The sequence below is a fragment of the Leptonotus elevatus genome, chromosome 14, assembly GCF_054856555.1.
Source record: "Leptonotus elevatus isolate MCC_2025b chromosome 14, RoL_Lele_1.0, whole genome shotgun sequence".
NCBI lineage: Eukaryota > Metazoa > Chordata > Actinopteri > Syngnathiformes > Syngnathidae > Leptonotus > Leptonotus elevatus.
In genome coordinates this window covers 22286157-22302490 of record NC_141252.1, presented here as the reverse complement: position 1 = coordinate 22302490, position 16334 = coordinate 22286157, and the positions used below count along the sequence as shown (strand labels likewise).

Genomic DNA, 16334 nt, shown 5'->3' with positions numbered 1-16334 from the left:
TATATATATTATATATACATATATATATATACATACATATATATATATACATATATATATATACATACATATATATATATACATATATATATATACATACATATATATATATATATATATACATACATATATATATATACATATATATATATACATATATATATATATATACATATATATACATATATATATATACATATATACACATACATGTATATATATATATATATATACACATACATATATATATATATATATATATATATATATATATACACATACATATATATATATATACACATACATATATATATATATATATATATATATATATATATATATATATATATATATATATATATATATATACACACATACATATATATATATATTCCAACCTAGCTACTCTGGCGACAGACGGATTTCTGTTGCTGTTTGTAAACAGCACATTCAAAACTGACGCATGAGGAAGCCGATGACAGCAGCCAACCAGGAGTGAGCCTGAAAACAGTCCACCAACAAGGAGCGCGGGCGTTTGCACAGCTGAAGTTGCATAAAATATGCAGACAAGACATATGAATCAAACTCCTAATACATCCGCGAAACGAGTCCACCAGTCCATCAATCTGTAGCGTGCGTTGGCACAGCTAAATTTGCATATGACACTGATAAAAGTCGCTTGCCTCAGTGGCTTGGCTTGTAATGTTAACGGTACATAAAAAGATCGTATTTAAGAAAAAAATCTGAATTGGGCATCACGCCCTGCAGTGTGAACGCAGCCTAATTTGACAACATTCTGTTATTCATATACAATTACTTTTTCCTGTTCAGAGTATTCTAAATGCAAAAAGTGAGTTTCCTACCTGTAAAAGTTTGTAGAAGTACGCGTACTGGCGTGCTGTGTTTTTAAACTGGCTAAAGACATCTTGAATGGCTTGTGTACTCAGGAGCAGCTGCACCTCTTCTGGCTGGTAGTACAGTGGGGTACTGTAATCTTGGGGAAGACTGCGGATATATGGCAGCCACATTGATGTAGGAGTGGCCCGCTCACAAAGCAGGTGGAGGGCGAGTGCCACATTGCCCATTGTCTTCAAAATTCGGTCCTGGCGTAGCAGAGGTCCTGAGACACAAAGTTGTCATTGAATTTCAATACCATTTTGACAAATGACAATGCCACACACACAGTAGACCGGCACAGTAGATAGAAACGTAAATTATGACATTTCTTGTCATCACTAGGTGGCGCTACATGTATAACTGAATTTTATCATAGATGTTTTCAGGCTGTGACTATTAACTCATTAATTCCCAGCCATTTTCACTGAAGCAACCCCCTTCACTCCCAGCTGTTTTACTGGCCTTTGACTGATTTTTCAAGGCCCACAGAATATTGTGCTCTATTGCTATAAAAACATGGAACCTACCAAAAAAAGTATAATTCTATCTGTTTCCATTTTGCAGAAATTAGCATTAGAATATAGCTAAGTTTCATCATTATTCACAAATCTTTTTAGAATTCTAAGTAACTTAGGGGTTTTTTTCAACATGGTCCTGGTTCATTTCCTATGCTCTGCTGCCACCTGCTGGTCATTTGTGTAATAACTACAATTTCTTCAACCGTTCTTTGCAGTCTCCTCCGTGAGTCATCACCTTATCGTGGTGGAGGGGTTTGCGTGTCCCAATGAACCTGGGAGCTATGTTGTCCGGGGCTTCATGCCCCTGGTAGGGCCACCCATGGCAAACAGGTCCTAGGTGAGGGACCAGACAAAGCATGGCTCGAAGGACCCCAATGATGAATACAAACTTTGGATTATCGTTTCCCTTGCCCGGACGCGGGTCACCGGGGCCCCCCTCTGGAGCTAGGCCTGGAGGTGGGGCTCGAAGACGAGCGTCTGGTGGCCGGGCCTACACCCATGGGGCCCGGCCGGGCACAGCCCGAAAAGGCAACGTGGGTCCCCCCTCCCATGGGCTCACCACCGGTGGAAGGGGCCAAAGGGGTCGGGTGCGCAGTGAGCTGGGTGGCAGCCAAAGGCGGGGGCCTTGGCGGTCCGACCTTCGGCTACTGAAGCTAGTTCTGGGGACATGGAATGTCACCTCTCTGACAGGGAAGGAGCCCGAGCTGATGTGCGAGGCTGAGAAGTTCCGACTAGATATAGTCGGACTCACCTCCACACACGGCTTGGGTTACCAATCCTCTCGAGAGGGGCTGGACCCTCTTCCACTCTGGAGTTGCCCACGGTGAGAGGCGCAGAGCAGGTGTGGGCATACTCATTGCCCCCCGGCTGGGCGCCTGTGCGTTGGGGTTTACCCCGGTGAACGAGAGGGTAGCCTCCCTCCGCCTACGGGTGGGGGGACGGGTCCTGACTGTTGTTTGTGCTTATGCACCGAACAACAGCTCAGAGTACCCACCCTTTCTGGAGTCCTTGGAGGGTGTGCTGGAGAGCGCTCCCCCCGGGGACTCCCTCGTTCTGCTGGGGGACTTCAACGCTCACGTGGGTAATGACAGTGAGACCTGGAGGGGCGTGATTGGGAGGAACGGCCCCCCCGATCGAAACCCGAGCGGTGTTTTGTTGTTGGACTTCTGTGCTCGTCACGGACTGACCATAACGAACACCATGTTCAAGCACAAGGGTGTCCACATGTGCACTTGGCACCAGGACACCCTAGGCCGCAGTTCGATGATCGACTTTGTAGTCGTGTCATCGGATTTGCGGCCGTATGTGTTGGACACTCGGGTTAAGAGAGGGGCGGAGCTGTCAACTGATCACCACCTGGTGGTGTGTTGGCTCCGATGGCGGGGTAAGATGCTGGTCCGACCAGGCAGGCCCAAACGTATTGTGAGGGTCTGCTGGGAACGTCTGGCAGAATCCCCTGTCAGAAAGAGTTTCAACGCCCACCTCCGGCAGAGCTTCTCCGTTGTCCAGGGGGAGGCGGGGGACGTTGAGTCCGAATGGACCATGTTCCGTGCTTCCATTGTTGAAGCGGCCGATCGGAGCTGTGGCCGTAAGGTGGTTGGTGCCTGTCGGGGCGGCAATCCTCGAACCCGCTGGTGGACACCAGCGGTAAGGGATGCCGTCAAGCTGAAGAAGGAGTCCTATTGGGCCTTTTTGGACTGTGGGACTCCGGAGGCTGCTGACAGGTACCGGCTGGCCAAGCGGAATGCGGCTTCGGTGGTCGCTGAGGCAAAAACTCGGACATGGGAGGAGTTCGGTGAGGCCATGGAGAACGACTTCCGGACGGCTTCGAGGAAATTCTGGTCCACCATCCGGCGTCTCAGGAGGGGAAAGCAGTGCGCCATTAACACTGTGTATAGTGGAGATGGGGTGCTGTTGACCTCGACTTGGGACGTCGTGAATCGGTGGGGAGAATACTTCGAAGACCTCCTCAATTCCACCAACTCGCCTTCCTTTGAGGAAGCAGGGTCTGGGGACTCTGAGGTGGGCCCCCCCTATCTCTGGGGTCGAAGTCACTGAAGTGGTTGGAAAGCTTCTCGGTGGCAGGGCCTCGGCGGTGGATGAGGTTCGCCCGGAGTTCCTAAAGGCTCTGGATGTAGTGGGGCTGTCGTGGTTGACACGTCTCTACAACATCGCGTGGACATCAGGGACAGTGCCTCTGGATTGGCAGACCGGGGTGGTGGTTCCTCTTTTTAAGAAGGGGGACCGGAGGGTGTGTTCCAACTTTAGAGGGATCACACTCCTCAGCCTCCCAGGTAAGGTCTATTCGGGGTTGCTGCAGAGGAGGATCCGTCGGGAAGTTGAATCTCGGATTCAGGAGGAGCAGTGTGGTTTTCGTCCCGGCCGTGGAACAGTGGACCAGCTCTACACCCTCAGCAGGATCCTTGAGGGTGCGTGGGAGTTCGCCCAACCAGTCCACATGTGTTTTGTGGACTTGGAGAAGGCGTTTGACCGTGTCCCTCGGGGAGTCCTGTGGGGGGTGCTTCGGGAGTATGGGGTACCGGGCCCCCTGATACGGGCTATTCGGTCCCTGTACGACCGATGTCAGAGTTTGGTCCGCATTGCCGGCAGTAAGTCGAATTTGTTTCCTGTGAGGGTCGGACTCCGTCAAGGTTGCCCTTTGTCACCGATTCTGTTCGTAATTTTTATGGACAGAATTTCTAGGCGCAGCCGGAGTGTCGAGGGGGTTTGGTTTGGTGGCCTCAACATTGCATCTCTGCTTTTTGCAGATGATGTGGTGCTGCTGGCTTCTTCAAGCCGTGATCTCCAGCTCTCACTGGAGCGGTTTGCAGCCGAGTGTGAAGCGGTTGGGATGAGGATCAGCACCTCCAAATCCGAGACTATGGTCCTCAGTCGGAAAAGGGTGGAGTGCTCTCTGCGGGTCGGGGATGAGGTCCTGCCCCAAGTGGAGGAGTTCAAGTATCTTGGGGTCTTGTTCACGAGTGAGGGTAGGTTAGAGCGGGAGATCGACAGACGGATCGGTGCAGCGTCTGCAGTGATGCGGACGCTGTATCGGTCCGTTGTGGTGAAGAAGGAGCTGAGCCGAAAGGCAAAGCTCTCGATTTACCGGTCGATCTACGTTCCTGTCCTCACCTATGGTCACGAGCTGTGGGTCGTGACCGAAAGAACAAGATCCCGGATACAAGCGGCCGAAATGAGTTTCCTCCGCAGGGTAGCCGGGCTCTCCCTTAGAGATAGGGTGAGAAGCTCGGTCATTCGGGAGGGACTCAGCGTCGAGCCGCTACTCCTCCGCGTTGAGAGGAACCAGTTGAGGTGGCTGGGGCATCTGGTTCGGATGCCTCCTGGGCGCCTCCCTGGGGAGGTGTTCCGGGCATGTCCTACCGGCAGGAGGCCCCGGGGACGACCCAGGACACGCTGGAGAGACTACGTCTCACGGCTGGCCTGGGAACGCCTTGGGATCCCATCGGAGGAGCTGGCTGAAGTGGCTAGGGAGAGGGAAGTCTGGGCTTCCCTGCTAAAGCTGCTGCCCCCGCGACCCGACCCCGGATAAGCGGAATTGAAGACGGAACGGAACGGAACGTTCTTTGCAGTTGAGAGGCTGCATAAAAGCCTTCTGCATGCTCTAGCATAACAACATGTATGAATAAGTCTTTGGGACACTTAAAACATAACATATTTATACGTTTTTGGGAGCAAATGACTTAAGATACATGTGAAATTTGAGATTTTTTGGAGCTTGTACAGGGGAGTTATTAAAGCATTTCCTCTTTTGTGACAAAGGAAAAATTAAAGGCAAAATTTGATGCCCCGCCCACCTCATAGTATTTCGAAAAGTCAATATTTTTCCCGGAGTTGTTTTCCCTGGTCTTGAGATGACAACATGCCAAGTTAGAAGAAAATTGGATGAAAATTTTGGGCAAATGGGCAAAAAGAATGACTATAGTGAATGTGCAAAAATGGGCCAAAATTAGACATTCGAAAATACATAGTTCACTTCCTGTACATTTTAGGATATGGTTTCTACTGAGTTTTCTGTGCGTCTCAGGGTGCTACACGTGCCTGCCAATTTTAGTATTTGTCCACGCTTGGGTACGCTAGAGGCATGCTGTTATGGCAACTTCATAATATCAAATTTTTTGCCGGGCCCAAAGAGTGTGCAAAGTGTGGTAAGTTTTCATACATGTTTAGGTAACCAAAAATGTGTTCATTTGTTGAGAATAAAGAAGAAGAATTCCTACAGAAACAATAGGGATCTCGCAGCGGTCGCTGCTCAGGCCCTAAAAAGAATCTTTACAAAAACAATAGGGACCCTTGCAGTGGTTGCAGCTCGGGCCCTAATTACGCACATTGTATATTTAAATACAAAATGTGCTTTATTTTTAAAACATCGCTTGTGCTAACGCTAAAGTCAATGGGAGATTACATTATAGTGTTAATTCTATCCGCCATTTTAGAATTGAATCTGTTTTAGTCCAATTTCACGCTTGTTAGTTTTTATCGTAGTTAGTCAACCTCATCCTCACAGTATTTGACTATAAATCTAGCATTTTGTCTTTATTTTAGTCCAAGAAAACTTTTTTATTTGTGTAGGTTTTTTTTGTCAACAGAAACTGTCAACATTTTAGTCCAGTTTTAGTCAGGACAATCATTTTACCCCTCTATATATTTTTGTCAGCAAATTATATTGAACATTTCAGATCTAAAAGTATTTCACATAAAATGTTCTCTCATCTTTTTTGATGAAAACAAACTTCACACACAATTACAATATATCAACAAGTGGCTACTATGACCCAGGCTATGTGCTAGTAAATTAGTCTCCATTAGTTAGCGGTCGGATTAGCATTATTGTTGGAACGTTATAGCCGTTGGATTAATGTTTTAACTGTAGTTTACTTATTTTTTTAAATTTTTGTTTCACCGTGAATCCATCTGTCCCATGTGTTTGTGCATGTTGCACTTGCTAGCTGCAGATTTGAAAGGTGTGTCACATGAGTGTCACAGTGACAGATTAGCAGAGACAAGATTTTACAAAATCATATAATTTTCGTCTAGTTTTTGCTCATGAACTAAAATGTCCAAAGATTTTAGTCCAGTGTTCATTAAGTGAGGTACATTTTTGTATCGTCTTAATGAGTCGACTAAAAAGCATACTGATTCAGTCCCAGTTATTGTTTATTAATGGGGGTTATAGTCTTGTCTAGTATAGTCTAGTTTTAGTCCGGTAAAAATGTGCATCGACGAAATTATTTTTGTTTAGTTTTCATTGACGAAATTAACACTATCCCATTAAATTAGCATCAACTTCGGGAGTGATATTCCTTCAAATAGCTACTATTAACACACAAATGCTGTGGACATGACTTCATATTTAATCAATGCAAATGATTAACTAACAATCGTTATAAAGTGTTACCAAAATTTTAATAATGCATATTATATATGGCAGTGGTTCTCAACCGCGCTCCTCGAGCACCCCTATCCAGCTTGTTTTCCATGTCTCACACAGCCAACACAGGTGTTTCAAATGATCAGCTAATCAGCAAGCTCTGCATGAAGCCTGATAACAATCCTCAGCTGTGTTGACTGAGGGAAACATGGAAAACAGGCTGGATAGGGGTCCTCGAGGACCGGGGTTCAGAACCAGTATATGGTAAAAAATGAAATGTTAAACCTTTAGTTGTCTTCACACTCCTAATGAAATGATCTAAATTCCTCACCAAGGATGGAATTCTTTGCTGATTCCAAAGTCATCAGCATCTTCCTCGGAATGCACAAGAACAGTTCTTCTGCCTATGCAAAGAATACAACCAGCACAAAAAGTAAGAAAAAATGTTTGGTAGAATATTTCTACAAAACAATGCTTACTGGCAGTAAAAATTAACAGCTGAAGGAAAGCCCTTTTCAAGGGACAGCAACGTCGAAAAAAATAACTTTTTGGAGCTTTTAGCTATGTTAAAATGCTAATTCCCCACCAAAAACATCACCAAAGTTGTGTTTTCCTCCATTTGCCCCTCTATGAGAAATTCTAGGTCATTCTGCTCTCCAAGCACCAGCAACCCCCAACCTGAGAAGACAAACTGTTGGCACTGTTTGACGTCATTAGGAGCGGATCAACACCCCACACTGCCTCTGAGGACTAAACGCACGCCCACTTTTTCTGAGACTTCCATGGGATAATGAGAAAAGTAGCCTTTATCAGTAAACATTCTGTCCAAATGAATTCAAAGCAATCAATTATCCTTTACATTTGCAATGCGTAAGTGCAATGAAATGGCCCCTAGTCTCATTTGAACCGCGTTAAGTGGAGCGTGTCCAACTTTGAACAGCAAAATAGGCAATTTAATGAGTATCTAGAGAGATAAACTAATGCTACACACTTCGGTAAACAGGAAGTGATGTGATTGTTATGGTGTCACGTACGTCAGCTAGGAGGAGGATTAAACGTTTATTAATATTGATTAGCAAGTCAGAAAATTGATGGATATACTATTATATACTATTTAATATCACTAAATGCTATTTGTTTGTTTTCACAATGCAGTCCTGAGTTTTGATTTTGACTTTTGAAATCTGCACAATAAATGTTCTCTAAATTACATTACACTCATAATTTTTTATTATTTTTAATCAATTTTTGTCTGAATGTTTTGTATCCCTCTTATTTAGATGAATACATTTTGTGAAAAATATGCCAGTTACTGTGCCTCTTCTGTTTGCATTTGATAATTTTATATAGCAGTATTACTAATGGCTGCATTTCTCATTTGATACATCTGTTTAATGTCACTTAAACATGAAATTGTAGAGTTTTTGTTGTAGATTTTTTTTAAAGAATAACTGAATAACTTTTGCCATTTATTTGTAAAACAAAGCTTCAACTGAAGGTTATGCAATCATCGAGGCTAACAGTGACATGACAAAGCGAACAAAGGCTCTTGCATCAGCCAGGGCCAAATGCTAAACATGGAATGCCCAGTATGTCCTTAACAAAGCGGTTTGCGCAAAACGTACTCACGACTAGACGAGGCAGCGAAATCTTGACCAGAAACAGCGAGAAGGGATCGTGGATCAAGATACGTGGAGCTAGGTAGCTAACTATCATTCATTGGGCTGTGAAGCCAAGCAGATGAATGGTCCGACAAACAGAATGTGTCTTCCGCTGTTCCTTTTATAGTCTGTGGTCGCCTCTCATAGGCTGCTGATTACATCAGGCAGTTGCAACACAAAGGATAAAGTCTGAGTGCACAAACATGACAGTACCCCTCCCTCAAAGGATGCCCCTTGATGGACGACCTGGCTTAGACGGGTGGAGGGAGTGGAAGTTGTGCAGTAACGACAGATCGGGAATCAAGGAGCGGGGAACACATTGCCGTTCCTCAGGCCCATAGCCTTCCCAGTCGACCAAATACTGCACACCCTGCCCTCTTCTCCTAGAATCAAGAATTTCCCTGACTGTATAAACTGGCTCACTATCGATCAGCTGAGGAGGAGGACGAGGCACCGTTGGCGGGCTCAGTGGACTGGAGACAACCGGCTTGATCAGTGAAACGTGGAATACCGGATGATCTTTTAAAGTCAGTGGGAGCTTGAGCGTGACAGAGACTGGATTGACCACAGACTCGATTTCGAAGGGACCAATGAAACGGGGATCCATCTTCCTGGACCCCTCAGCCAAATGCATATTCCTTGTGAAGAGCCACACTTCCTGACCCGGGTGGGTTGGAGCAGGTAGCCGCTGACGGTTAGCAATCTGTCAATTGCGGTCAGCGGTGCGTGAAAGTGCGGCTCTGGTCTCCCACCACACCTTATGGGCTCTCCGGAGGTGATGCTGTATCGATGGGATGGCCACTTCCCCTTTCTGAAAGGGAAACGAGGGGGGCTGGTATCCATAAGCTGACATGAAGGGGTCTCTGGCAGAGGAGACGAATGAATTGTTGGCATATTCCACCCAAGGTAGGTGACTGGACCAAGACGGTGACAGACACAGCGAAGAGCGGCCTCCAAGTCTTGATTGACCCTTTCTGTCTGTCCATTTATTTGTGGGTGACAGCCTGAAGAAAGGCTTCTAAGGCTACACAAAATTTCGTCCACACACGTGATATGAACTGGGAGACAATGTCAATGTGGATTCCTTTGACTTTGGCAGGGCAATGAAATAAGCAATTTTAGAGAAACAATCTACTACAGTCAGTATTACTGTGTTTCCTCGGAAAGCAGGGAGGCTAGTAATAAAGTCCAATGTCACGTGACCACAGACGTGATGGAATGGGTAAAGGTTGTAGCAATCCTGCTGGAGATCGATGGGAAGCCTTACTGCAGGCACAAACTAAGCAGGCACTGATGAGCTAGACTATGTTGGTCTGCATTCTAGGCCACCAAAACTGCTGAGTGATGAGGAAATGCATGCGTATCACTCCGGGGTGGCAAGCGACCCGCAAAGCATGTCCCCATTTAAGCACCTTTGTGCGCAGATGGTCGGGGACAAACAATTTTCCCTCCGGACCGCCGTTTGGAACTTGAGCATGGTGGAGGGCTTCTTGGACTTTTCTTTTTATCTCCCACCGTAATGCTCCCACCACCCGGTCACTTCGAACAATGGTCTTGTTGCTGGTGTCCTCCACGGCAGGATCATGGATCCTAGACAACGCATTGGGTTTGGTGTTGGAGGAGCCATTTCTGTAAGTCACGGTTAAGTTGAACCGGGCGAGGATCAGCGCCCAACAAGCCTGTCTGGAGTTGAGTTGCTTGGTGGATGTAGGCCAGGTTCTTGTGGTCCGTGAAGACTAAATTGTTCCTTGGCCTCCTCCAGCTAGTGCCTCCACTCCTGCAGAGCCAGAACGATGGCCAGCAACTCGCGGTTACCCACGTCATAATTAGCTTCAGCCGAACTGAGGCGTCGGGAAAAGAAGGCACAGGGGTGGAGCTTCTGGTCCAATGCGTCATCCTCGACAACAGAGTTCAGGATTAGGATGATTCAACACTGGTGGACATGTGAATAAATCTTTGAGTTTGACAAAGGCGGACTCAGCTTCTGGGCTCCATTCAAACTGCACCTTATTTGACGTGAGCCTCATCAGAGGTCCTGCTCTCTGGCTATAATTTCGTATGAAGCACCGATAAAAATTAGCGAAGCCCAAAAACTGCTGTAACTGCGTCTTCGTGGTTGGGGTTGGCCAGTCGATCACTGCTTGGATCTTCGCGGGGTCTGCTCTCAAGTGACCCTTCTCTACAATGAACCCCAGGAATTGTACTGACTCAGAATGGAACTTGCATTTCTCGGCCTTCACATAAAGTCGGTTCTCCAGCAAGCATTGTAACACCATTCTGACATGGTAACGGTGTTCACTGAGATCTTTGGAAAAGATTAAGATATCATTAAGGTAAACAAAACAAAACTGATTGAGCATGTCTCTCAACACATCATTTATTAGCCGTTGAAAAACAGCTGGGGAAGTGAACTAACGGAGTTTTAAATGCTGTCTTCCACTCATCACCCTCTTTCATCCTCACCAAATGATACGCACTCCGGAGATCTAATTTGGTGAACAATGTTGCTGTCTGTAAGGGAGCAAAAGCTAAATCCAAAAGCGGTAGTGGGTATTTATCTTTGACCATAATGTCGTTAAGGCCCTGGTAATCTAAACACGGACGTAAGGTTTTGTCCTTCTTATCAATGAAGAAGAACCCGGCACCCACCGGTGAAGACGAAGGGCGGATCAAACCGGCAGCTAGTGACTTAGTTATGTACTCGTGTAATGCTTCCTGCTCGGTTTGGGACACCTGATACAGTTTGGAATTTGGTAATGGGGCATTCGGGACAAGGTTTATTGTGCAGTCATATGGACAATGTGGAGGCAAGGATTGGGCTCGGTCTTTGCTGAATACCTATTGCAAGTCATGATACTCGGAAGGGACGTTATTCAACTCAATGACCTCGAGACTAGGTTTGTCTAATGGTTGACTGACGTCCTCAGTGGGTTTCAGGCAGTGGGAATGACAGTAAACACTCCAATTCTCTATGGCAGGGATGTCCCAGGTAATGTCACAATTATGCATCTTCAACCATGGAAGGCCTAAAACGACAGGGGCAGATTGTGCTGGAATGATCAAGACGCTATGGTTGCCAGAAAGTGTTAGATTAAGGGGAGCTGTAATGCGGGTTACTTCAGCCAGAAGGCGTCCGTCGAGGTCTAACACCTGTCTAGGTTTTCGAAGTTGGAGGGTAGGACAGTTAAGGACCCCTAAAACTCCTTAAAGTTCTGTATCGTCCTCATATTACTCACACTGGTGGTTGGTGCTGGAACTGGCTGACTGGTTCTCCACCGGTCGTTGTCCTCTCAGAATCAAAGCAGGAGCAGCACTACGCGGAGGTCTGATCGAGCATGAAGATACTTGGTGACCTAGTTGACCACAGTAGAAGCAGGCCCCAGTCTGGATGTGTTGCAATCGCTCGGCCTGGCTGAGACGTCCTCCGCCAATCTGCATGGGCTCCGCTCCAGAAACTTGGTCTTTCCTCACTGGCTCTATGACAGATGTCGCAAGCCCAAGACCACCTCCAGGATCCGTTGGGACCGTCCCGGTCGTACGCGAGGAGTACCTGGGACGCTACATGCGACGTTCTCTCCACCGCAAGCAATTGTCCAGTCGTATGGCAAGAGCGATGAGTCCTTCTAAATCAGTTGTTTAATCCCTGACAGCTAGCTCATCCTTTACTCGCGGGTCCAGGCCCCGGCGGAAAAATACTACACAAAGCAGTGTCATTGAAACCGCTTTCGCCTGCTAGTATGGGGAATTCAATGGAGTAGTCCGCAACAGAATGGTCCCCTTGGGCATAATCCACTTCCAACTTCCTTGCTTTTGACAGGATGATCAAAGACTTTAGAATTTAGACTGAATTTAGCCACTCCCTAAACTCAGTCAAGGACTGCTCATGACATCCAACCAACTGTCCCTGGGAGGCCAGGGCATGGCACAGCTTATTTGAGTCTGTGGGATCCATATGGTCGGACAATTCTGTTATGTTCAGGAGTTGGATCACAAAAACGCAGACACAAATAATAGTTTGGACATTTATTTGTAAAACAAAGCTTCAGGTATATTAAGGCATTCTACAGTTAACTATAGGCATATAATGATTAAATCTTACCTTGACACCATGGCGATGTAATTTTTAATGAAATGAAGTAAAAGGCCCGGTTCAGTAAAACCCTGCCTTCACCATTGATTCAGTTGTGTTCAGCAGCGCAAAAGTATTACTTGTTTACACAAGTATCAGCCAGAACAAATTTTGATTACACATAACTCTTTGAATCTGGACAAGGCCACCAAGGCTGGATCGAACAATACACAAATGGGCAAAGAAAACGTGTTGTGAAGTTAACTGCTTTACTGGAAGGGCGGAAATTTGGCAGAATGTCAACTCATAAGAAGGAACAGAGACAAACACGCTTTCTATAGGAGGAAGAGTTTTGTTTTGGTTGCTTTGTGCAGGCCACTGAAGTCGGGACTGCAGTACGCATTTGACCTACAAGGCAAAAGTTGTGGTTAAGACTTAAAATCATAACTGTGCTTCATGTTGACAACATCTGCATCTCACGAGTATTGTGGCCAAAAAGGGGCCGGAAAACATTTCTGTCCTCATTAGATCTTGACAGTTAAAATCAAGTTCATGAGGGTGACCAAATAATACCCACACATAATACCCACACATACAGAAAAGTATCATCATTGCCAATGAGGACATTTGACCAACCACATGACAGGCATGTATTGACCTTTTGCACGTGATGTCACAGCCCTCATGGGAACGCCCCCTACGGGACGCTGGACGGCAAAAGAGCCACTTGCCTGTATTGTAACCATTGAATCTCGTACAGTGTAATGTCCTTTATCTAATCGATTATCTTATAAAATGGTCATACCTTGCTGTGCGGTCGGTTGTACAGACAGACAAAGGAGTAAACCAAATGTTGCTTTTTATCGCATACCTACTAATGAAGACAAAAGACGTAGATTGATAGCAGCAATCAACAGAAAGGAATGGCAGCCCACAAAGTATTCGCGGATTTGCAGCGACCATTTTTTGCAAGGTTAGTAGATAAATGTATTTAGTCGATAAATGTTCATACATTTTACTAGTAAACGTACACTCTAACAAAGATTGCAACAGAAGTGTCGAATTGTGTGTTTCAAATCACATTAACGAGCCACTCTAACTGCACGAACACACAGCTTAGTTTTAAAATGCACCTTCTTCAAAACTATTAAGTGCATTTGTTTAATAATGGGGGATTTTGTTTAATAATGGGGGATTTCGTCTTTGTGCTTGGAGTTTTTCCACTCTGGAGCCGGAGTCATATTCATGATATTACTGCATAGCTTGCCACTACGATAGTCATTTGTTCCATGCTAGTAAATAATAACATCATCACAGTGTTTCAATATAGAAAGGACTATGTAAAAATAAGTCAGTTAGCATGATAAACAAGTTTTACCTTTGCATTACGAGGTATATTGTCCCCCGGTGTGAGCGTAGCATCTCATCCCAGAGACTCAGCCAGCGACAAGCTTTTGAATCAACCCCAGTGTAAGGAGGAGAGACGGCATTGACTACATAATGATAAAGGTCGTACGCTGTGAATTCAGGCTAAGTCGGCGATTTGATTAACTTGGTAAAAACAGCAGGCAACAGAGGGTAAGGGGCTGTTTCAAACTAGCGATCTCCAACTTGCACTCTATGAATCCCGACTAAATGTGCAACTTCGACTGACAGGCGAACTTTGGTTGAAGTAGTAGATTCCATGGCTCTATTGGCAATAATAACTTAATTTGTAAAATAGCAGTTGCTAAGTCACTAAGTCGCTCCGGGTCACGTCCACTTCCAATCAACAATCATTTCCTTCCGCCTTACGTCATACGGCAGTCACGTGATCACGTGACGTCGATGTAAATGGTCAATAGGTAAATGCCCATTCAGTAATTGTCTCAGATGTATTTAGCAATAGGTATAGGAAAACCTGCAATTTTCTAAAGGTAAAGCAAGTTGAAGCTAAGAGAAAAATACATGCAAAGTTTGCTATCATGGACTGGCTTGTATCAATACTTTGCTACATGAGGTTGCATGAAAAGGTCGCAGTGTATATTTTGCATCAAAATATGTATATGTTCATTGTACTATTTATGGCTCCTTTCTGTTGTACATTTTAAATTGTTCTGTTTGTAAACCATCACAATTAGGGGCCGGTGTGTAGGAGCCATTTCGTGTTGTAGCATGCGGGTCACCAAGATGGACCTTAGGTGTCACCCTTGTTTCCTACTTAAGCCAACAGGTGCTCATCAGTTACAGGTGTGTAATTAGACTTGGAGCAATACAGTTTTTAGACCGCTATTAGGGTCGCTAGGAGTTGGGCACATTGTGCTTATTATCGGAAAGATTTGAATGTAAATTGGCACAAGAAGCTTGTTAAAGTGAGGAAATAAATCCGCTTAAAAGGTAACAGCAAAATACCTGTTTTTCCAACAAAGCAATCAAGCTCGTCAAACACATCAAACACGTCTATTGCACCCTCAGTGGCTTTAGGATGGACTTAGCCACTACAGCGACTTTTGTGAAAAGTGTAATCGATCACCCAAGCACTTAATGCCACAACAACGATAACATTAGCCGGTAGCATAGCAATTAGGACATCTTCTCTGTCTTTTTCACCGTAGCGTGGCGGCCATGGCTGAGGGTGTGGAGACGGTCGTTCAGTAACCAGAAGGTCGGCTGTTCGATCCTCACGCTCCCCAAGTCACGTGTCTTTGTGTCCTTGGGCAAGACACTTCACACATTGCCTCCAGTGCTAATCACACTGGTGTATGGAAGGTGTGAATGTTTGGTGGTGGTCGGAGGCGTAGGCGCCCACTAGCAGCGACACTTCCCTCAGCCTGCCCCAGGTGCATGAATAATGTATCCATTCCATTGTAAAGCATCTTTGAGTGTCTAGAAAAGCGCTATATAAATCTGATGCATTATTATTATTATTATTATTTCTCACTTGTTAATCACTCCTTGTAATCACTTCGTGAAAATGTCGCTACTTGCAACTTTTATATGCCGCCATGGAGGCTTTCATTACTAACTTTAGGAGTGAAAGTGCAACGTGTTTATGTGCTGTATTAGCCAGCCAAAGCTTGTTGCTATGCTGTGACATAAGTAGTAGAACAGATCTAGTCTCAACTTAAGTATCCACTTGTAGATAATGCAAGCATCCCAGCAAAGCTTTTGGGGCTGCCCCCGCTGTTCAATTTTTTGAAAAACTTTAAAATCCTTGTTTTGATGAGGCTAAAAATGCACATGTATGTAGACACGCAAACTCCTATGCAAAACAGATTATTTCAAGCCTTGTGTTGTCCACAAGGAGCGAAGGAGTATCCAGCATTCTTTGAGATGGCTTTTTTTTTTTCTTTTTCTTTTTACAGTTAAGAATTACGGGTTTGTTGTTTTAGGTCAGGGGTAGGCAAGTTCGGTCCTAGAGAGCTGCAGTCCTGCATGTTTTTGATGTCTCCCTCCTCGAACACAGCTGAGAGGCTCCTGCAGAACGTAATTATGAGCTGGGTTGTAGGCAGGAGACACCGAAAACATGCAGGACTGTGGCTCTCTAGGACCAAACTTTGTTTATATTCCAGAAGGCATTGTGGTAGTGGCGGGGTCAGAAACCCCCAAGTAGCTCTCTGGGAGCTTTCCAACAATGTCGGTCCCGTCACTCCACGACATTCCGCTCCGGAGATAAAGGGCAGACATGGCCCCACAATTTACCCAGGAGAGCAACCACTGCCGCGCGCGAGTAAATTCTTGGAAATCCCTGGTCTCCTGGAGGTCCTCCTGGATGGCTCCAGGAGGCAGAGGGCTGCCTCCTTGTACCCGGGCGGCAAACC

General features: G+C 45.5%; 1 protein-coding gene across 1 annotated transcript in view; it reads right to left on the bottom strand.

Moving 5' to 3' along the window:
- setd3 (SET domain containing 3, actin histidine methyltransferase) overlaps window positions 1–16334 on the bottom strand; it is a 110363-nt gene that overhangs the window by 48518 nt on the left and 45511 nt on the right. The window contains 2 exon segments of the mRNA XM_086094538.1: window positions 864–1120; window positions 7136–7208. Of these exon segments, the coding sequence (XP_085950664.1) occupies window positions 864–1120; window positions 7136–7208 (330 nt within the window).